This window comes from Vidua macroura, chromosome 12, assembly GCF_024509145.1.
Source record: "Vidua macroura isolate BioBank_ID:100142 chromosome 12, ASM2450914v1, whole genome shotgun sequence".
NCBI lineage: Eukaryota > Metazoa > Chordata > Aves > Passeriformes > Viduidae > Vidua > Vidua macroura.
In genome coordinates, this window is record NC_071582.1 from 5,890,067 (window position 1) to 5,912,607 (window position 22,541).

General features: G+C 36.6%; 1 protein-coding gene across 1 annotated transcript in view; it reads left to right on the top strand.

The window, feature by feature from the left end:
* Positions 1–22,541, top strand: part of VPS13C (vacuolar protein sorting 13 homolog C) — a 74,965-nt gene that overhangs the window by 30,779 nt on the left and 21,645 nt on the right. The window contains exons 38-63 of the mRNA XM_053988589.1: positions 308–441; positions 739–895; positions 1,530–1,609; positions 2,434–2,493; positions 3,568–3,733; positions 4,713–4,829; positions 5,358–5,461; positions 5,878–6,045; positions 6,481–6,785; positions 7,164–7,308; positions 8,428–8,601; positions 9,481–9,567; positions 10,538–10,707; positions 11,261–11,502; positions 11,718–11,947; positions 12,713–12,805; positions 13,321–13,686; positions 14,839–14,928; positions 15,343–15,498; positions 16,538–16,802; positions 17,712–17,869; positions 18,299–18,420; positions 18,668–18,962; positions 20,343–20,732; positions 21,447–21,551; positions 22,083–22,247. Coding sequence (XP_053844564.1) covers positions 308–441; positions 739–895; positions 1,530–1,609; positions 2,434–2,493; positions 3,568–3,733; positions 4,713–4,829; positions 5,358–5,461; positions 5,878–6,045; positions 6,481–6,785; positions 7,164–7,308; positions 8,428–8,601; positions 9,481–9,567; positions 10,538–10,707; positions 11,261–11,502; positions 11,718–11,947; positions 12,713–12,805; positions 13,321–13,686; positions 14,839–14,928; positions 15,343–15,498; positions 16,538–16,802; positions 17,712–17,869; positions 18,299–18,420; positions 18,668–18,962; positions 20,343–20,732; positions 21,447–21,551; positions 22,083–22,247 — 4,544 coding nt within the window. The remainder of the gene's footprint in view (positions 1–307; positions 442–738; positions 896–1,529; positions 1,610–2,433; positions 2,494–3,567; positions 3,734–4,712; positions 4,830–5,357; positions 5,462–5,877; positions 6,046–6,480; positions 6,786–7,163; positions 7,309–8,427; positions 8,602–9,480; positions 9,568–10,537; positions 10,708–11,260; positions 11,503–11,717; positions 11,948–12,712; positions 12,806–13,320; positions 13,687–14,838; positions 14,929–15,342; positions 15,499–16,537; positions 16,803–17,711; positions 17,870–18,298; positions 18,421–18,667; positions 18,963–20,342; positions 20,733–21,446; positions 21,552–22,082; positions 22,248–22,541) is intronic.

Here is a 22,541-nt window from a genome sequence, read left to right on the forward strand (position 1 = left end):
GCAAGGACAGTGTTCATACTTTGATGCTTCAAAAAATAGGAATTATTACAAGATAAAATTTGATAATTGTGTTAGTTAAGTTGTCAAGGAACTAGCAAGATATTGAGATGTCAGAGTCATCTTGTTGCCAGGACATGTTTCTATTTCCTTTTCATGCTCTGAAGTTAAAGGCTCTGCTTATGGAAATGTTACTGACTTATCTTAGGTGAATATAATTCATCTATATGAATAAAATAATGGGATGTGTTTCTTGAGCTAAACAAATGGTGGCAGTTTCAAAAGTTAAGCAATATATTGAATGTTCCAGGTAAAATGAAAGAACTGGAGAGATCAGTTTTGATACAGGATAAGAGTGTTTCAGAAGGAATGCTGTCTGAAAAGAGAAAAATAACGTTAAATGAAGATGTAATCAATATGCTACTTAATTTTGAAATCAAAGAGGTATGTATCCATCTGTACAACTTATTCAATCTGAACCCAGTACTCATCTGTTTCTTAGAAGTAGTGGGCTATAAAGTCCATTTCAGCAGTTTGACTTGGCAGCTAAAAGAAAACAAACAGGAGGAACAGAGCAGGGGCCAGGGGAAATCTTAGCAAATTGGTCCTGTAGGGTCTGTTTATAAAAATGCAAAATGTCTAGATTAATATTATGTTTCACATTTAGCCTGTTTATAACTGCCAGGCATGTCTGAACAACTTCACTGAAATATTGAACTTATTTCCCTTTCCATATTCAAGGTTGTAATAACCTTGATGAAGCAGGTTCAGAAGGAGAGATATCCATTACATATTCTAACTGTGCTACAGCTTGGGACTAAAACCAAAATTAGAAATCATGAATTGGCTGCAGCTGCATATCTGAAAAAAATTACAATGAGATGCACTGAAATAAATGGTAAGTCTTCTAAGGAACTGACACAGTCAGCAGAGTGTGTGCAACTGGATTTATAGCCAGAGGATAAAATATAGTAACCAATAATGGTGGGGGGGAAAGGGTAATTTAGATAGAATGAATCTGTTTTACCTGATACCAAGTTTTGCTGCCATTGCTGGAGTTAATGTATTTGAGCAAGAATGGTGTTCCTGAGAAGTATTCCACCTGTTCAGTGAGTTATGATGAGCTTCTGATTCTGTGCTTTATGACCTGTTCTGGCAGCACTGGAAATGCAAGTGCTTCTTTGGTTAGTCAAGTAACAATTCAAACTGACAGTGAAGTGATAACTGAAATAGCCGTTTATCCAAAGTAGAGTGTGAAAACATGAAGGTAGGAATGCAAAGAACTTTCAATTTTAAATATTGTTTCAAGAAAAAGACAAGTTTTACTAGTTTAATATAAAATGAAGTGACTATAGCATTTCACAAAATAATGCTTCATGTGTAACTTCTCAGTTAAAATAGCTGTTGACTTTCACTATTTCAGCAAGAATAGTATCTAAATAGTATGTAACAGAGAATTAGCATGGAGACATTGCATAGGTGGAGTAAAGCTTGAGTGGAAACACTTCACATTTTTATTTCTTTGTTTGCAGACTCAAAAGGAGATCCTCTATGCATTCTTAATTCCTCAAGTGAGACAGATGAACATCTTTTGAAAATGGAATATATTAAGGTTTCAATACATTTTCAGTAAAATTACATGGGGAGTAAAGTAAGGCTTCCATACTTAGCCTGTAGATTTGTATCTAAAACTTACACAGGCCTTCTCCCAGATACCTTTTTTTCAGTTTAACATTTCATTTAATTCTCCACTGCTTCCATATAGCTCTTGCTTCATAAGTCAACGTTATTACCCAATGTTATTACTGAAATCACTGGCAAGACAAATATTTGTTTGTGATCTGCGTGTACAGCACAAATGAGTACCTGTGTGAAACTTAAGAGGTGTGATGGCCTTTCCCTGTGCAAGTGGAGAGTGATAATCTACAGATGATAAAACTGGCATTTGAAGAGTGATATGTTGGTAGCTTAAAAAAGCCTTTAAAAATGGCATGAATATTTGGGAATCTGATAGGATGTAGAACCAGTGGGTTCCTCAATACTCTTATCTGGAATGGCATCATTTACATAGTGAAAAATAGATGAATTTGTACTGGCAAAATATTAAGGATAAATTGATCCAGTTTAAATAGATTCTAGATGAGACAAAGTTTTGTCACTAGCCAGTTGAATTTTCACAAAATATGTGCTATGAAATGTCTGTGAGCAGAGCATTGTGAGTAAACCATTCTGGTTATCTTGCTTGTGCATTATTTGAAGATCTTGTTTGTTCAGACTTCATCACTTTCCTATATTTTCTTTTGCAATTGGAATAATCCTTGTGTGTGGGCTAAATTCAAATAATTCAGTTAATAAAATTATTCATAATTATTATTAATTATTGGCTAATTCAGTAGAGACTCACCGTGTCCCTTTTCTTTTTTTTTTCCCCTTTAGGCTGATCCTGATGGACCAGACTTCGTTACTACTTACCAAAGCACCAAGCAAAGCATCAATGTAAGTACTGGATGTACTTAATTTTGTTTTTCAAAGTTTTTCAAATCATAGCAGCAGTGTTAGTTTCTCTCTTTCTTCTTCTCATTGAAGAGGAAAAAAAGGGAACAAAACCAACCCCAAAACCAAAGCCTGACTCTCATTATTAAAACCTACTGCTTTATATTTAACTACTTCAAAGACAAATCCAGATAGAAAAAAAGGAATTTTTTTTACTGAAGTATTTATTGTAATAATTCTTTAAAATTAAAAACTATGCATTTTTTGCTAGTTAGAAAAATGTCCTTATGAATTTTAACTGAGACCTTTGGCATGTGATTTGTTTCTGGAGTGATACACTTGGCAGAGAGGTAAACCACAGCCTTGTGTTTCTGAGCTTGTAACAGTGAAATTGAGATGTGAGCTGGAATGTCCAAGTAGCATTCTCAGGGGTCTTGAGTGCAATTAGTCCTTTTACTTCTCCTGAAAGCAGCTATTAATGAGTGATTTTCCATGGCTTCAGTGACTTCTGAAATAAGCATGTCATTCTGCTTTTAAAATGTTTCCTTGAAAACAGTAGTGGTGGGTCAAGCTGCTTCTTGAGGGCCTTATGTGAAACAAGTGGCTGGTGCTGGGTTTCACTAAGTAAGACTGGCAGGAGTAGTTGCTGCTCACATACTCCCTGTTCTGATTGCAAATTTTGAATCTTAGGGGTTTTTTTTTGCTGTTGTTGTACCATATCTCCTAAAACAACTTCACACGTGGTTCTGAAGTTGTCAATCAAAGTGCTGAATGAAATGCAATGAAATGAAATGCAGCAGAACTAAAGAGAGTGTCCTGAAGAGGCATGACCACATGAGGCATCAATTTTTAGATTGGCCAACAGTTCCTCTGTAGCTGTTGTAAGTTTCCCTTCCCTAGGTCCTTCATCTTTTCTGGAGCTTGTAAAGTTGAAGGGGATGGAGATAGAAGAGTCAAATACTTGTGAAATTGAGCAAGAGGCTTTTTTCCTTGATTCTATGACAGCAACTCTGAGTTGTTAGGGTATAAACTGCTACTCAGTCACAATATGACTTTGTCTCCTTGCCTTGGTTTTAGGTCATCTTTTCGTGTTTGGATACAGTACTTCACACAGAGGCTTTGCTTTCCATCATGAGTTTCCTCACCTTCAGTGTTCCATCAGGTGGTCTTCCCAGTACTGATAAATCATCAGACCACAAGCCTCAAATGAAAGAACAGGAAAAAGGAAGTACTCTTAGACCAGGTAGTGTCATATTAGACAGGCTGTACTTCTGTTGTTTAATGGTATCTCACCTGCAGTTTCAAAGGCTATTATTTCCAATGACAGCACTGCAGTCTATTTGGTGGAAAACAAAGCATACACAACTGTAAATGGGGAGAAAATAATCTTATTAAAAAAACCCAGCAGACATTTTTCCTGTTGCTTAATCTTACAACTTCTCCTTACTCAATATCACTTTGCCCTGGGTGGTGGTCTGATTTTTATAATGAAAACTGAATAAATGATGTTGCAGTGTGCAGCCTTTCCAAAAGTTTAGTGTCGCAACCATGTAGCTTTGCAATCTGAAGGCTTTAAAGAGTGCTTACATTACTGAAAAGAAATATTGCTCTGGGGAAGAAAAGAGAAATTCTGAACTGAAGGGGTGGTGTGTTTATTTTAAGTATGGGTCTTAGTAACCTTGAAATAGTAAGACTTTTTGCATGGAAGCTCCTGAATATTTTGTGAGGTCCTGTGTTGTTGATTCTTGTGCTTGTAATGTTGTTTGTGAAATTCAAGGTTTTCCAATTAAAACTATTGGGATTGAGTCCAGTGGCTGTTACATTTTGTGTTTGTACAGTGTTGCTGCAGCTAATATGCCTAAATTGGCTTTGCTGTTTGACACAGAGAGGAGCATTTCTCATGTGATGAGACAGTGTTTCAAATAATGTAGTGTATACTGCATTCAGCAACTAATGCATGAAAACTAGGTATTAATGAGGAGAAATGACATCATTTTGATGGCTTTTTGCCTGTGTTGGTTGGTGACTGTGTGCCTGAAGGAAACTGTTAATAAATGACTTTTTTCACATTTTGACTAAATATTATCATATCTTTTAGGCAATGACTGCAGGTTGCTTTTGAATAGTTCATATATTTACAAAACTACTAGTCTAATATTTGTTTTAAACAGTGGGCTTGTAATATTTGAACTCCTTGTGTGTCTCTTGTGTTTCCTATCCAGTGTCTGGTGATGCAGCCCATTATGATGTCTCTGAATTAAAACTCACTGCAAAGCTAAATGCATTCAGTATTACAGTGTGTGATCAGACTTGTAGAATTGCAGACATTAGAATACAAGGTGAGGTGTTTTTTATTTTAATATTAGATGAAGCTGGCTGTAGGCAGAAGTAGGCTGTTTCCCTCCATTCACTTCTAAAAGGCCAGTGTGTTCACTGCAGATGTCTCTAACATATGTTTAAATATATTTTGATTGTATGAAATGGTCTGCAAGGAAAAAAATGTTTGACTTAGAAAACAAAGACAATTTCGAAGTGTAGTAAAATTAAAAGAAGTGAAGGCACTATGTTTTAGATAACACTGACTGCTGCTTTTTAATAGCTAGATCCTAGATAGTGTTGGGGAATTGTATTCTACTCTTAGAATCAAGTTATGTTGGCAACTTTGTCATGTGCAGTAAGGCCCTGACTTCTCTCTCAGGCTTAGCATTCATTGTTACATAGCAGGAGGCTGGATTCTAAGCTGTTATTAGTCTTTATATTCAGTAGTAAATAATTCTGGGGGTTGGTTTGTTTGCTTTTTAGCAGAAGTGTTTACTTAGAAATTTGTTGAAGTCCATTTATTTCCGTCTTTCTTTTATTTCATTCAGGAATGGATGCATCTGTGGCTATGAAGCCTAAAAAGATTAAAGTGTTCTCCAGACTTGAGGACATTGTAATTACAAATATTGATCCAAAAACAATCCATAAAAAGGTAATGTGTTGAGCAGATTGTAAACAGCTGAAGAGACACAGTTTTCAAGTGATTTAGTGACAGCACTGTAGTTTGATTTGCTGTGTAATAGAATGCAATGTACAATGTAATACTAAGCAAAATTTATTGGTTAATTTCCTTCCCCTCAGAGAAGCAAAAAATTCTTCCATTTAATGTTTAGTTCTTTTTAATTACATTTGCACTGGTATATTTAATTTTGAATAGCTGGGGTTAAATATAAAATGGGCTATAGATAAGCAAGTGAGAAGAGGCATGTACTAAAAAATAGGTGATTTCTGTTTTGTGCCTACCATGTGTCCAAGTACTGCTCATAGGTTGCCATTGATCTTCTTGGGGAAATATTTTTTGTTTCGGAAATACCTGGTGGTACTAACCATGTGGACTTGATCTTCTAGGCTGTCTCCATAATGGGAGATGAAGTGTTTAGATTTCACATGTCACTTTATCCAGATGCCACTGCAGGGGAAGCCTATGCTGATATGTCAAGGGTGGATGGTAAAATGTCTCTGAAAGTGGGCTGCATCCAAATAATTTACCTACATAAGTTCTTTATGTCTCTCTTGGTAAGACATTAGTTTAAGTTCTTTTCTTGACATTAAAAGTTCTTTTTAATGAGATAAAATGCAATCAGCTCTTTTTGACCTGTACCTGGTGGTGAGCTGATGTGCAAGCACATAGAAATATTTTGCTGAAGAGTTACCACTTAAGTTGCACTGCTTTAGAGAAGATTGCCAAGGAGAATGATGACAGAAGTAGTTATGAATACAGCTGATATCTTTAACAATATCTTAAAAATTACACAGTTAAATAATATGTAAGCTTATTCATGATCTCAACATCTTTCTCTTTTGAAATGAGTGTGGTTGAATTAGGAATTTCATATTTATACCAAAGGTGTTAATTTTTCTTAAATTTACATTTTGCCTGGAGCTTGCCTTTTTTTGAAAAGCTTATTTGCTTTCATGGAACTTTTTCCTTTTTTCCCTACCTATGAATAGAACTTCCTAAACAATTTCCAAGCAGCACAGGAAGCCCTGACTGCAGTCACTGTGCAGGCAGCAGAAATGGCTGCTTCCAGCATGAAGGACTTGGCTAAAAAGAGCTTCCGCCTCCTAATGGATGTCAACTTGAAAGCTCCAGTCATAGTTGTCCCTGAATCTTCAGTTTCCCCTAACGCTTTGGTAGCTGATCTTGGCTTAATCAGAGTCCAGAATGAATTCAAGCTGGTGTCTTCAGATGAATCTCCTCTTCCTCCAGTCATTGACAACATGGATGTGCAGCTGACTCACTTGAAATTATCAAGGTAAACATGAAGCTTTTTCCTGAGTTGAAGTGTCTTTGTAAAGGAAAAGTGTCCATGTTCTGTATGCAGCATTTTTCTCTTATTTGAACGTGGTAGGCAATGAGAACATAGTAAAACCAAGTATAAAACCTTGCCAAGCTAAGTTTAGGAGTGCTTTTAGATAGAATCACAAGTCTACAATCTCTAAACCTTCTTGGAAAGAAAGGAATTATAGCACAGTAAGTTGAATTCATGTGGAGTGCATATGTCAGTGTATGTGCATATGAGCTTATTCTTAAATTAATTATGCCTGTAATTTTGCTAGATTAATATGATATTATTTGGTCTTCTGCAGTTAGTCAACATTTTTCCTCTGTTACTTCCATTGTCTTTTTTTAGGTGCATTATATCCACAGATTCACAACCAGATTCTGAAATTCTGCGTCCTGTGAGTTTGACTTTACTGGTCCAGAGAAATTTAGCAGCAACATGGTATCATAAAAGCCCAACAATAGGTATCAAAGGAGACCTAAAACCAATGCAGGTAATATCATGAGTAATTAAAACTATATCAAAAGTTACACAGATTCTTAGAATAGTCCTCAGCTTAGTTAAGGAGCTTGTAAACTCATTTCATTTTTTGTCCTTTACAGTATGTTGAAAGACTTCCAGTTGGATAATCCAGTTTATGGATTTGTTAGAATTTTGATACTGTATAAAGAATAGTTTTGGTGTAGCTGCATGCAAATGGAATAAAATGTGGCTGGAGGTCTGTTGGAGCTATACATGGACTCAACAGGCAGTAAAATCTTTGAGGTTATTTGTTGAGTTACCATTTAAAAATAAAATTTGACAATTCCAATTGTTTAATCTGTAGCATTCAGGTTATTTGAATACTTAGTAGACATACTAAGAATGAAAAGGTTATCTCTAATACACAACAATTTAAAATTCTCTTTCAGAGGGAGGGCTCTGTTTTTATTTTCCTGCATTAACTATATGGATTTTAATGGGTAAAACCAAACTAGGACACCTTTTCCTTGTTCCTGGCCCCTTTTACTTTTTCATTCCTGTATCTGTGCTGAGGCCAAATGTCATATTGGTGAAGCACAGAGAAATAAGAGATTTAAAGGAGTACCAGCAAAATTAATCAAATGTAGGAAAAATATTTATACACTGTGTACTATGGGCTAAGTAACTGCATCTTGTCACTTAGTACTGCTTGCTTTTTTGTGATTCTGTAATGTTATGATTGGATACTTACTCATTAAATCTTTGAAGGCCTACTGAATGGCAGTTGCTTTAGTGTATACAATGCAAATCATGACTTTAATGTTTTCTGGTCATGTTTTTGGATTACTGAATTGTTGAGAAGTGCTTATGTTTATCAATTACCCATATTTTTAATAGGTAAAGATCCTTTACAAATCTGGAAACTGTTTATCATATGGACTGTCATTTCTTCTTGTAACTCCTGTTTATAACAAGTAAAAAATTATATAGGAGAAATGGCCAAATAATTTAGATTATTTTGGAGAGGATAATTGTGACTATCGACTTTGTTTCTGCTGGAAGCAGCCCATTGTTTCTCGTCGATGCTTGCATACTGTGTTGAAAGAAATGTTGTTGCCAAAAATGAACTTGTGGCTTTATCACTTTACAGATTGCACTCAGTGAAGATGACCTAACTGTTATCATGAAAATTTTACTTGAAAACATTGGAGGGGCTTCTTCCCAGCCAAATACTGTGCAAGTGAATATTGAGGATATGCAGATAGCTAAAAAAGGGAAAGCTCCACATGAATCTGGTGGCTCTGAGGGTATGTTCAGTTCAAAGGCTGAATATGTGTAGGCAGAGGCCTGTTTTCAAGTTCAAATACCATATTTTTCTGAAGCACTACAAATTGTTTTAACTGTTACAAATATATTGTATACATGAGAAGTTATAAATAAGAATGTATGGACTTACATGAAGTGTGAGCTCCTGATGGTCAGAAGTTTTTGTGATGTGTTTTTTGTATTTAATTTCTCATACGATGGTATTCTTCAGTTTATGTCAATCACTCTTCTAACTGCATGTGGTTAAAAAAGAAAAAAGCCAAATCACCAACCCAAGAATGTTAATGCACAATTGTAACAATCAAGGAAGATATTTGTATTCAAATAGTGTGTCAGTGTAATCAGTACATGTCTCTGGGTGAAATATTGTTAACATTTTGTCAAAATCTCTTTTTTCCCCAAACTTGACATTCTCAATGTCAAAAAGTTGCTGTTTAACAAATAGTTGAATTGCTTTACTGTGAATGGAAACTGGAAGGAAGAGTAGTGCAGACTCCTTGAGCAGACTTGGTACTTTGTGTTGTTCTTCATTGAAATGAGCAAAGAACTTCAGTAAACTAATGACAGCTTCTTTTAAAGTTCTAAACCACTCTGTGCTAGATAATTTTAGTATGCAATAGATAGAACAAAATTTAAAGTGTGAATTATTTTGAGTAGTCTTCTGGATTTAGAGCTTTCCCTCTTTTTGTGATTTTCTTATCCTAATTTATAAAACCTCAAACACTAAACCAACCAACCAAAAAAACAAGGCAACCAACAACAAAAAACCCCAAGATCAAAAGCAAGCTCAGTGTTCAAAATAAATGTGAAAAATATCTTCTTTTCACTGACAGGTGTCCTTGTTGATTCTGGACAAAAAAGTGTTTCTGCAGTTCAGTCTTCTGTGGAATGTTATACATTACTTAAATTTGACTTCAATTTTGAGTCCCTTTCTGTAACTCTCTACAACAGTGACCCAACTCAGGTTTGTGACAAAGCTTTTATCACACAGGTGGGGTGGGTAGCTAAGGTTTCTCACATGAGCAGAACTCGGGTTAGAAAAATGAAGTTATATGAGCTGCATTGGTTTTGTAATGCTTTCCTAATGGAGCTTTGAGCTTTCTTGGGCAGACAGTGTCCTCAAGAAGAAGAAGGTGTGTTCATTTCTGAAAGTCACACTAAAAATATTACTAAACCACCAAAACCACCCAGCATTTGATTTTGTCATTCAAACTTTGATTCCAGTTACCCAAAATAGAAATGAATATTTGAAAAGCAGGAATTGTTAGTTCAGACAGTGCTAGTTCTAATGCTAGTGCCTCTAGCATTATTAAGCAGATCCAAGTTGTATATGGCCCATAATTTCCTCTTGCATATCCCTGAGTGTGAGCAATCATAGGCATCCTGTCTGTGCTGAAAACAGAAGAGAAAGATGTGAAATGTCCTGTTTTTATGACTTAATGAAGTCTGCTTTGTATAGATATGAAGGTGCTTGCTTTATATGTCTTTGTGTATAGTGAATGTTATTTGTCTATAATTTTTAAGATGTGCAATGAGCATCACAGGGAAGAAGGACACTGTAATGGGATTTTAATTTAATTTCAACTGTCATATAATTCCCACTTGTTGCTGAGGTGCTCTTGTAGATGAGTTAGTGTGATGAGAGTGGGGGGATCCTTTGGTAAGGGATCTAAAATTCAAATGGATTATCCTTCAGTGATGCATTCGGAGCAACTGCTGGCAGTGTAGTGCAGAAACAACTTCACTGCAACCAGCAGGTTTTTTGTTTTATCAGTGAATTTCTTGAACTCATTTGTATGAGTGGAGGACTGATGACAGCAACAGGCTAATCAGATCCTTCAGTAGCTGGATGATGATGTACATGGCTAGTAGCAAGGGAAATGTCTCACTGTTTTGTTCAGTGATCACTAACCCTGCCCTCTGTCCTTGTGTAGGAATCTCTGCTTTCCGTGCATAGTGACAAACTGCGCCTTGGTGAGCTCCGGCTGCATCTCATGGCATCGGCAGGGGAGATGTTCTCAGATGGCTCCATGGATATCACTGTTAAACTCAAAGCATGTACCTTGGATGATCTCAGAGAAGGAATTCAGAATGTGACTGCAAGGTAGGTTTGAATGCATCAGAAATGAAAAAACTCCACCTAAGAGGAAGGCTTTTTCCTTGTTCTATACTTTGCTTCTCATAGAATTGATAAAACTCAGTAGTGCTGTCAGCTGTGGCCTGTAATACTCTGCTTAAGTGATGAACAATATTATTTTAATAATGTTCAAAAATTTCTACTCTTTTATGTTGATTTCTCAGGTTATCCAAAACAAAAAGAAATCTTGGAGGCTGGAATGTTACAGTAAACCGTAGAACAGCTGAATAGAGGGCACCCAGCCTCAACTAGAGAGTTGTATGCAATGAAATTTGAGTGTGATTGTTACGTGCTGCATGCATACTTTCAGAAGTGTAGCGCACTAGTCTTAAAATGAAATTACTCTTCTGCTAGAAAAGCCTCTACTCTCTTATTTCTGGAAGAAAGACTGCTTGCTTATGTAGTAATTCTTCTTTATAAATGGCATGGGAAGAAAAAATGGCAGTATTTATGCATCTTTGTTTTCCTAGATCTATGTGTTACGATGTTTGAGATGTTTCTTATTGAACTTATTTTCCAGAATGATAGACAAGAAAGATGACACAAATGACATTTCTATGATTGATATAAGATATAATAAGCAGGATAAAAATGGAGCTGAAGTTGTTGCTGTCCTCGACAAGCTGTACATATGTGCTAGTATGGAATTTTTGTTGACAGTAGCACATTTTTTCATTAAGTCAATGCCAGTATCTTCAGCTGAAGGATCTGCACAATTCCAATTAAAGCAAGTTGCTTCTGGGAAATCCAAGGCAGATACAGGTCTGTAAAACCAGTTTCCACACACCTCCATTTCCCTCCTCTGGAGATTTCATTCTGAAAATTACTCATCCAAAAGTTTTCAAGATGCTGTCTTGGCATCAGACTTAATAAATTAGCTTATTCTTCGGGATGTGTAGATTGGCTACTGACAGAGTAATAGTTTTCCTCTTTCTGTTTTTTATATTCAAGGTGTTCTTTTAAACTTGTTTTCACAGAGATATCTGTACGGCCAAACATGACTGTAAAAGCTGTGATTATGGATCCAGAAATTGTATTTGTTGCTAATTTGACCAATGCTGATGCCCCTGCCTTAAAAGTTTCCTTCCAATGTGACTTTTCTCTGACATCAGACAAACTTGCACAAAGGATGACTGCTCAAGTGAAGGCCTTCAAAGTGTTGGCCTGTGCTTTTCTCAAAGAAAAACAAGGCAAGAATGTTACTACGGTAAGGAAACCAATGTTTCGTGATGAAAAAAACAATTAGAATGGGTGGCAGGCACATCCCTTAGCTGGCATATCTACAGCACTCACAACTCTGTTTTCATATCATTGATTATTCAGAAGAGAGGAGGGGCCTGTGTCATTTAAAGGTGAATCATTTATTCGTAGGTGCAGGACTTGAGTACTTAAATCTCTGTCTGAAACCCGTGCTGTACATTTGTAAATTACATTAAAAGTTTCTTAGTGAAGAAACTGTATAAGGGGTTTGGAAGCCCAAGACCTTTTGCAGGTTTTTCACTGCCTGTTGGTTTCCTTGTTGCAGTAGAGTCCTGAGCAGCCTTTTGTCTGAAACTTCATTGGCACAATCCTGCCAAGGGAGCACTGAGCCACAAAGGTGGCCTGTGTGCTTCATCTCACATGTGCTTATCTTTCCTTATGCATTTAGGTTTTTTAAGGATTCAGGTTTCTTTTACAATGTTATCACTGTCTGTGTGTTGGGCTTTCGTTTTGTCTTTGGGTTTTTGTTTGAGTTTTTAAGCATTATGTCAGAAGCTTTTATCTCACTGGCTTTTAAACTTCCAGTACAAAATGGTGCTTGTGCAAATTGGGATGTGGAATAGTTGCACTATATGGAATGTTTTTACTCTGAAACATGTTGTTGCTTCATGGGATCGCTGCCTCTTTGGCATATGGAGTGAAAAAATACAAGACCTTATGCAAAGGTTAGATTTAAGGAGTCACTTTAATAATCAAATTGTTTTTCACTCAGGTGTTACGACCATGCTCCTTAGTCATGGAAAATATGGTGCACACTTCAGGGTTACACACTGTGGCAGTAACAATAGAGGAACTAACTATTAAGGTAAGATTATTAAAATTCTTTTTGGAAGGACAGCTACATTTCTCAATCTGTAGCTTGGTTTTCATGGTGTGGGGTTTTAAAGACATTATGTCTAAATTATTATTATTTTTAAAAATTTTAAAAACATTTATTTCATTTGCATATTATTTACATTTTTTATTCCCCTGTTAGTTTAATTCCAGAAATATGCATTTTAGAACTGCTCTGTGTTGGAAAAAAATCATTGTGTGTTTGTCATTTTGACAGTCCCTTGATTAAAAAGGAATAAGTTAAATACTTCAGATTCTAGGATTCCTCCTACCACTTCCCTCCAAAGTTACAAAATAACTCTTCCCCCTGCTGCTGCCACCACTGTTTTTGGGATATTTTGCAGGAAAGGACAACAAGAGGAGGTCCATTAATGGATTCTTTTCTTTGGAAATTTAAGTTGCATCCCTTAAAAGACTTTTCATGTTTGCTATTTCCATTTATCATAGATTTTGTATTTTAATTGAAGACTTTTTTCTTTTCTTGAGATATCGCCAATAATTTTGAATACTGTTGTGACCATTATGGCTGCCCTAAAACCCAAAACAACAGAAGAGGATTCTAGAGGAGGAACTGAAGTTTCTGAGAATTTGTGGCAAGTGAAGCCTGTAGACGAGTGCAATGCTTGGTTTCTTGGTGTTGACATAGCCACAGAAGCAACAGAAGCTTTTAAGGACCGTGAACAAATTCTGAAGCAAGAGAAATTTGATATTTTAGTGAAATCGGTTCAGATGACCTTGGAATGTGGTCTGGGCCATCGAACTGTCCCTTTATTGTTAGTGGAATCTACATTTTCAGGTGTTCTTAAAAACTGGTCCTCACTGATGGAGGTCACTGCTGATATGTCACTGGAGGTATGTGGGGTCAAACTGTTAGCAGTTTAAAACACTTCTGCAGAGGTCCTGAGTTCAAGTAACTTTTTAATATACTTTATGTGTACTGAATTAATAATAGGTTTAAATTGAAATGCTCTCAGGAGTTCTTTAGTCAGGCGAGTAAGCATAACATGCTTTGTACAGAATGTTGAAAGTCAATAGATTTTAATGGCAAATGTAATGTGAAATAATCCAGTCCTGTGTTTCTGTATTTTTGCATATTCGAGTTCTGCTGTGTGAACAATGAGCTTGGCTTACTTGATTAGTCATATTTAACTCTTATTGCCCCTTCCTTTTGTTTGTTTCTCCAGCAATAAATTGTGTTTATTGGTAAGTGTAGAAGTTACATTCTTGGTAAAATGAGATACAGTTCTGAGATGGTGAAAGTCTCTTACGGAGACAGCGTGTTTAAATTTCATACAACCAGATGTGCAGCTGCTCTATGCAATGCATTTACTACCCCTTGTCATTTTACCAAATTACCTCATTTTTCATTCTGTTCTTGGATATATAAGTAGCCTCCTACCATTGCCACATGTGCATATCATGGTGGAGTTTGGATGCTTAATTGTGTACCTCTGGGGGAAGTCACTGTGGTTCCACGAGGGACGAGCAAAACAGCTGACAGGGAGCATCCAGAACTCTTTGAGTCCACAGCTTCTCTTCAGATTTGCAGTGATTGAAGCAAATTAAAAACTCAGTGTTGGCTATGAGTTAGAGGAATCATTCCAGTGGACTGGATTCAGACTATAGTTGGCTCAAACGAATTGTTATTTCATAGTACTATAAAGTACTTGTGGCATTGAAGTTCCTGGTCTCAAAGTCATTCTCTCAAACCATGTGGGGGAAGATAAGAGACTTGATTGTTATTTGAAAGTGTTAAAAAGATATGGTGTTACCAGGATGCTTGATTGCTTTCAAAGTAAGCCAGGGAATGAACTCTTGAAAAATGGTGTAATTTGTGAAAAATATATGATATATTGCACTTCTGTGTATTAGTTTTTAAAAACATTAGAAGTTAATACTAGACTTCCAGAACATGAAATTAAGATTTGTTGTTTTCTTATTAATGTTTTTCATAATAATTGCTTTGTATTTAGATACCTTATTTAATTTTGTTTATTTCTTTAGGTTCATTATTACAATGAAACCTATGCAGTGTGGGAGCCACTTATTGAACGAGTCAAAGGAGGAAAGAAGCAATGGAATTTAAAGCTGGAGGTATGTAAAGATACTTGACATTATGTGAAATGGTTTGTACAGGCAGCTATTTTTTAATTACTTTAAAGTTGTATGGGGCATTGACTGTTTGAATGCTGTTGCTTGAAGGAGCTATGCAGTTTTACATGAGGAAAAAAAAAATCTTCAGAGAGCTTAAGGTTTTTCTGAATAATGTGAATTACCAGTGCATGGACACAATGAAGTGTGTAACCATGCAGAGAAGAGAAAGTAACTTGCCTTCTGGGTTGGTATAAAATTTCCATGTTTGTTTAAAGCATCTGAGATTTACAAAGCAAAGTAGATATTACTTTGCTTGCCAAATTGTCAAGTGTAAGTCAAGTAGTTTTTTCCTGTTTCAATGTAGGAGAAAGTAACCTAGAGGTTTGTAATTGTCTAATGAGAATTTTCTTTTAGATGAAGACTAACCCTGTCCAGGAGAGAAGCCTGCTGCCTGGGGATGATTTCATTGTTATTCCTGAGCCACAAACAGCAATTAACATCTCTTCAATGGACACAATGAATATAACAATATCCAAATGTTGTCTTGCTGTGTTCAGTAACCTAGCCAAGGTAACCCCAAGAGGCAGAAAGTGCTCAGTTATGTGCTTCCATGAGAAATTCTGGATTATTTTTGTTTTATGAATTATATTGGCTGCCAGTCAATGCCTCTTCTGTAGCTCTGAGAAATGTTACCTGAAAGGGCTGAGGAATTTTACTCAGATGACTCCTTTAGGCTCAGCAAAAAGATGGGGTTATCTTTTGAAAGAAGTAACTTCTGTGTTAGACCAGCAAATGTGCCTATGCAGGACTTAAGGAAGTGTCATATGTGCAGGTTAAATAAACACAAAACGCTCTAATAAACACAGCTGTTTCCTACAGTACTCCTTCTGAAATATTAAAACAGAAATTTACTTCCTTTCCATATTTTTTGCTTAATTGAATACTAAGAAAAGTATGCAATTTAGGATTTGCCTTTAAACTGCAGGAGTAGAATGTCCTGTGTGTTAAAAATACTTTTAACCTCTATTTTTCTTGTGATAGTAGGTATGCTTATGAATGGTCGAGGCTGCTTTTCCCAGCTTTTTTGTCTGGGTTGAGGAAAATTTGGTCACTAAATCAAGCTGTTTTTACAGAATGTGACTTATGTCTATTTATTTTTTTAATTCTGAATGAACAGCAGTTCTCTAACTACTTGCCTACACTGTAAGTCTGTATTGGCAGTCTGTTACTGTGGTTTCTGTGTAACCAAACAAAAGTTTGTAAGTACAAGTTGTGATTGAATTTGGAGCTTGTACATGTTCCATTTCCTTGTGACTTCTATGTCCCAGATCTTATGTTTCTCTTACAACCCAAGATTTGGAAAAATTCCCCGTGAGGTGCATGAATGCTTTATTGTAGCATCAACATTTACTGCAAAACACAGAATGAAATTTGAATCTCTGGAAGTAACCTGTACTTGTCTGAAATACTACTATACAAAACATAGGTCTTGCTGTAGATAATTCCTCTCCTCTTTAAGAAGGTAGTTGCTGGGAGCTGTCTTTTAAAGCCCTTATAGGTATGTTGTGGCTGTTTATGTATGATACACTGTATATGTTGTTCTTTACAGGCATTTTCAGAAGCAACTATATCCACCTTTGGCTATTCCTTTAAAGAGACAGCACCTATCATAGTGAAAAATGCTCTGGGTGTTTCTCTCAAAGTGCTTCCTAGCTCAAATTTTCGGATAGTGGGTTCAGTTGGAAAAGAAAACGTGAATGAAATAGAAACTGGTCAGAGCATGGAACTGGAATACTCTGTTCTTGAAGCACCCCAGCGAGGAAGATTGTCTGCATTGCACCGACAGGAAAGCTCTGTCTTCTCTTTAAATTTAGGTATTATGCTAAGGAATGCTGTTTGTTATGACAGGCCTGTGTGTGGGAAGATGGGAGTTCAATTCAATGTGGTAGAAATTCAGGTCAAGTGTGTTGTGTTGGAATTACCTTTGAATATTGATCCCAATTTAAAAAACACCACAAAACAGGCACTGGGCTTTTTAAAAAGATGGAAAATTCCTCCGCTCCAGTTCTTCAGAAAGTGAAAAGAGCGATACTTTTTTTCTACCCCTTGGGAGAATTGGAAGACATCCTAGTGGAGTCATTGATAGACCATCTTAGAGGGCCTTGTGACATAGGCCTTGTGAAAAGAGCGATATTTTTTTTCTACCCCTTGGGAGAATTGGAAGGCATCCTAGTGGAGTCATTGGTAGACCATCTTAGAGGCCCTTGTGACATAGGCCTGTGTGTTCCCACTCCTGTTCCCCATTTCTCCTATCACTACTTTTATTTGGCTTTCTGTAGTTACTCAGCTACTTGAGACCAGTTATGATTCTGTGTTTTAACTTTGCCAGGAAATATTCCTAAGAAAACAAATGACAGTAGCCACTAATATGTAATCATCTGAGTGAGTTTTTCCCTTTCTAGCACATCCCATATGAAGTTAATTGGTTGTGATACAAGGCTTGTTCTGTGTTCATTAACTCAGCCAACAAATACCTTTGATACCTGCTTGCAGTATTTCCCATGCTGTGTATAAATTATAATCTAAAGTTGTGGAGTTGAGGAGCATTTGGCCCCCAAAGCTTTCCTTCAGTGGTACTCGAGTACCATTTAAGGGCCTTCTGCCAGGGAATACTTTGGTTCTGGTTGTTGCTGAGTTTTGAGTAGCTTAAATACTGTTCAAATAAGAAATGGTAATGTGATTTGTGTTGCTGATCAAGACTTTTGTCTGTTTTTATGGATCAGAACTTCAGGGATACAAAGAGGTACTCATCATTCCCGTGGCCAAGCCAGGCCGCCGCCTGTACAGCATTAGAGATGGTGCCGATTGCCCGGACTCCGTCATGGTGCAGATCGATGCTGCAGAAGGAAATAAGGTCATTACTGTGCGCTCCCCTCTGCAGGTAAAAACCAGCCACAGAAACCAACCCTTGAAAGCACTGCTCTTCCATGAGTCACCTTCCTTTTCCTCCTTAATGCATTTCTTCGAGATCATACTTTTCCAAAATGTTACTTAAAGGCCAGTTACAAAGTATTTTGTTCTGTTTGTTACATGAGTTTTCCTTTGGTTTTCCCTTTTCTGTTTGGCTTTCTAATATCCTCAGCATTGGGGATGCTTTTTATGCTACGTGACATTTTAAACATGTTTTTCAATTCTTGGGACTTGAATAGAGTTTTCTCATATACTTGTGTATTAAGACACCTCAAGTCTGTCTTCTAGAGGAATTTGGTTAAATCTACTAATGTTGGCTTTCCTTGTTGTTACTGATACCTTTCCCTTTAGAAATATGTACCATGGAAATGTAATGAAAAATTATTCATTCTGATTCTAGATCAAGAACCATTTCTCAATTCCGTTTGTGATCTACCAGCTGGCTAAAGGCTCCAAGTTGCTGAAGCCAATTGGCATATCCAAGCCAGAAGAAGAGTTTCATGTTCCTTTGCATTCATACAGGTACATTTTCTCTTCTGTGTAGAGCCAGTGTCTGTGACCCTGATACAGCACAAATACAGTATTAGTTTTGAAACCTTCATTTGCATGTGAAAGTCTTCCTGACTGGACTAAAACTCTAAAGTGCTGTCTTTGTTAGGTAATTAGTGTGTTGCAAAAGCACTTCAGAATATTAGCCATGACTTTAAAATGGATGAAGTTAGGTAGCAGTGAAATGCCATTGTGTACAATTCCTGCTGTTTTCTTACAGGTGCCGTCTGTATGTCCAACCAACAGGAATATTTGAGGGTCAGTACAAGGAGTCTACAACTTACATTGCCTGGAGGGAAGAACTACACAGGAGCAATGAAGTCAAGTGCTTGTTACAGTGCCCAGCTACTGAGACCAATTTCTTGCCTCTAATAATCAGCTCAACAGCTGTACCTGATGAACTAAATTTTATTTCAAGTTCTGTAGAGGAGTTGGATCCTGCCTACATTATCCACCTTCGCCCTACACTGACTGTGAGGAATCTTCTACCGTACTCCTTGAGATTTTTACTTGAGGTAAGTTACTTTATGGTTTTATTTGTAAATCCTTTACTTGGTTTTGAGTAAGAATGCATTTACTTAGAAGTGAAAGTGAACGTAGTGTAGAAGATGCTGAATGTTGGGTTTTGTATTTTTTATTGTAAATTACTGAGGCTGATAATTCATTATGGATGTTTTGGAGTTGTTTTAAATTTGTGTGTACCTGACCAGTTCTGGCTTGCTCCTTTAACAGGAATCTGGTACTGATACTTTTTCTTTTATATTCTTCTCAGATTCTGTTTGTGTTTTGCAAGCTGTCTTTAGCTTCGCAAGAAGAGGTATAAGAGAAAGCACCTGTAATTTCTAGAGTTTTTTTTTTCTAAAATGCAAATTCTTTCTATTTTTTCTAAAATGCAAATTCTCTCAATTCTGACACTGATTCTTTACTGGTGACTATTGTGAGGTCTCACAGAAATTAGAAGAGTCCTTGAAGAATGCTACACAGACCGTTTTCCTCCTGTCTGTTCAGTATTTTCAGTATCTAGTATTTCTTCATTAAGGCAGAGTGATTTCAGTAAATGCAACAGGTGTGAGCATTTAGAACCACCATCCTTGTTTGTTCTGTTTTGTCCTACTTACATAACTGACTGTGACATTCATTTATATCTTTCTTTCACTTCTGTCCAACATCCCAATGGCACTATTCCCAGTTTTCCTCACCTCCATTGTACTTCAGTACTTGGAATAACAGAATGTAGAACAGAGTGCTGTTGCCTTGATTGAGGAGCTAGAAACCAGTAATTCATATCTATTTCTGAAGTCACTGTACCTGTACAGGGGTTTGTGCTTATTGTCTTCACATCCCTGGGCTAATCAAGCCTGGCTACTATTCCATACAGTTAAATATAGTGTTTATCAGTAAAAATGTTTTATCAGTAAAAATTAGGAAAGCTATTGTTGTTGGATGCTACTGCCTGAGCCAAGTTGTGCTACCAAATAGTATGGCAGAACTGGGAAGTTTCTGCCTTGGGGGTTTTTCAGTGTGAAAAATCCTGACTGTGTATCTGCAGCATAATCCAGTGCAGTGTTACACTCAGTATTGTAAGAATATGAATAATAAATCATTGCCAAAATCCTTTGGAAATTATGGAGGAGAGAGGGAGGGAGTGGAAACGGGATATGTTAGAACTAGTTTGCCCTCCTGAGATCCAGAATTAAGGGGTCTGTACTGCTCTGCAAGTAAAGTGCTGTTGATCTCAAATTATTCACAGGATCAATCTCAAGTGATTGGAGATTAGGACATGGGTTACTGAGGTATCTGAAATGTACATCCTACAAGAGAATAAAATACTGGTTCTTGAACACCTAAATTTTATGAGTTGAAAACTTGATTTGCCTTGTCTAATTTTGCTACAGGGAACCGCAGAAGACCATGAATTAACTGAAGGGAGTGCTGCAGATGTTTTTCATTCAAGAATCAGTGGAGAAATAATGGAGCTTGCATTGTTAAAATATCAAGGCAAAGACTGGCATGGCCATCTTAAAATTTGTGATGGGATGTCTGAATTTTTTCCTGTGCGTTTCACATGTCATTGTGCCTCAGAGATGACGGTGGATGTTTACATCCATTCGAGGTGGATTGGGAGCCATATGGTCCTGTCTGTGTTCAGTCCCTACTGGATTATCAACAAGACTTCCCGAGTTCTGCAGTACCGAGCTGAAGACACTCACGTCAAGCATCCAGCAGACTACAGAGATATTGTTTTGTTTTCATTTAAAAAGAAAAATATTTTTAGTAAAAACAAGGTATGCTTAATTTAGATGGCAGTCTTTAGGCCATGTTCTGAGGGAGAAAACACACATTTTTTATATAAGGAATATTTTTATGTAGTTTTTAAGTCTGAAGGTTTTAATTTGACTGCTGCTTTCTTTGGTACTTGGACATTTAAAATGCACACTGTAAATATTCTGTTTTGTGTTACACACATTCCTTTTGTTTTGATTTTGGTGTGATGTGATGTTTACAAGGTCAAGTGAAGAGTACTGCAGTAGAAGTTTTTTTGGAATACTTTTGGATTTTGAAAAAAGAAATTTTGGAATTTTTTTTGAATTTAGAATTTTTTAAATAACTTTTTTTTACCTAACAATAGTTGAAGAAATGGTTGAAAATGGTTCATTTGATTATTTCCTTCCATCTGTTCAAGTTTGTGAAGCACCCAAAGTGGTGGCCTTTTTTCCCCATCTATGTGTGCTGTCATGAGCATGAGTCAATGAGGACTTCTCTGCTTTGATACCTTTTACTGTAACATCTTTCCCAGAACTCGATCACAGATTAATAAATCAGAATATGACTAGTGATACTACATTATTAGGCTGTCCTAATTTATAGAAGGTGTTAAAAGCACTGAAGTGTTGTCTTTACATTGTTATATGTGATATAATGGCACTCTATAATGCATGAACCACAGAATGAAAATGAGTTTACTGAATTACTTTGCATGTTATTGTTTTTGTGTGTAGATCCAGCTCTGTGTTTCGACTAGTACTTGGTCCAGCAGCTTTTCCCTTGATACTGTGGGAAGCTATGGATGTGTCAGGTGTCCAGCTAATAACATGGACTACCTGGTAAGATTTATTGCAGTGATTTGTGAAGTTCTTTGTGTTCTTTTGGCTTGACTTTTCACAAACATATAGTACTTGGCTGTTCGAAAATACAATGATGAACATGCATAGTGGAGAGAATTGTTCACAATTATTTGCAAGTGTTTAGATCTGCACTCGTTATTCAAGACTGCATTTCCACAACTGAGCAAAGAGATATGGGGAGTTGTGTTTTCATGTACTCTTTAACTGTTTTCTGGTGATAATGGTAATTTTAAATTGTCATGATTTACTCTAGAGAGATTTCTGGTGCATTTTCCCCACAAAAGCTACAGCTGCAAAATGCTACTGCTGTCAGTTAACTCTTGTGTTAGTTGTGTTGCATAATCTGCTGATTTTACTGCATGGTTGGTGCTTTTACTTCAGGTGGAAGGAACAGGAGTGTTGTGTGTTAGGCTTTGTAATTACCCTGATCTTGGCTTTTCTATTTTTTCATCCTGACTTTTCTTCTTAGCTTGTCATTGATTATTTGCTCAAATTCTCCATGTTCAACAGGTTGGAGTTAGTATCAGAATGAGCCATTTCAATCTTACCAGGATAGTTACCTTCACTCCATTCTACACAATAGCAAACAAATCTTCTCTGGAACTTGAAGTTGGAGAAATTGGTCCTGATGGTTCTCTTCCAACTAATAAATGGAATTATATCTCAGCTTCAGAGGTAATGCTTCATGTTTTTTCCTTTTGATATCACTGTAGACAAACAACTGGTGTTTAGGTGTCACTTAAGGGAAGAGGAGTTCTCTTATGGAAGCTGTCTCTTCTGGTGGCATGACATGGATATTTCACATCCCAAGGGATCTTGAACAGTACAGGTTGCATGTGCTGGTACACTAATCAAATCCTTCAGTTTAGGTAAGTTAGTAGATGTGGATGTGTTCATCAGGAAATACTTGGCTAAGAACTAAGGCATGTGAAATAGTCTCAGTCACACAAACCTGATTGTTTTACTGCT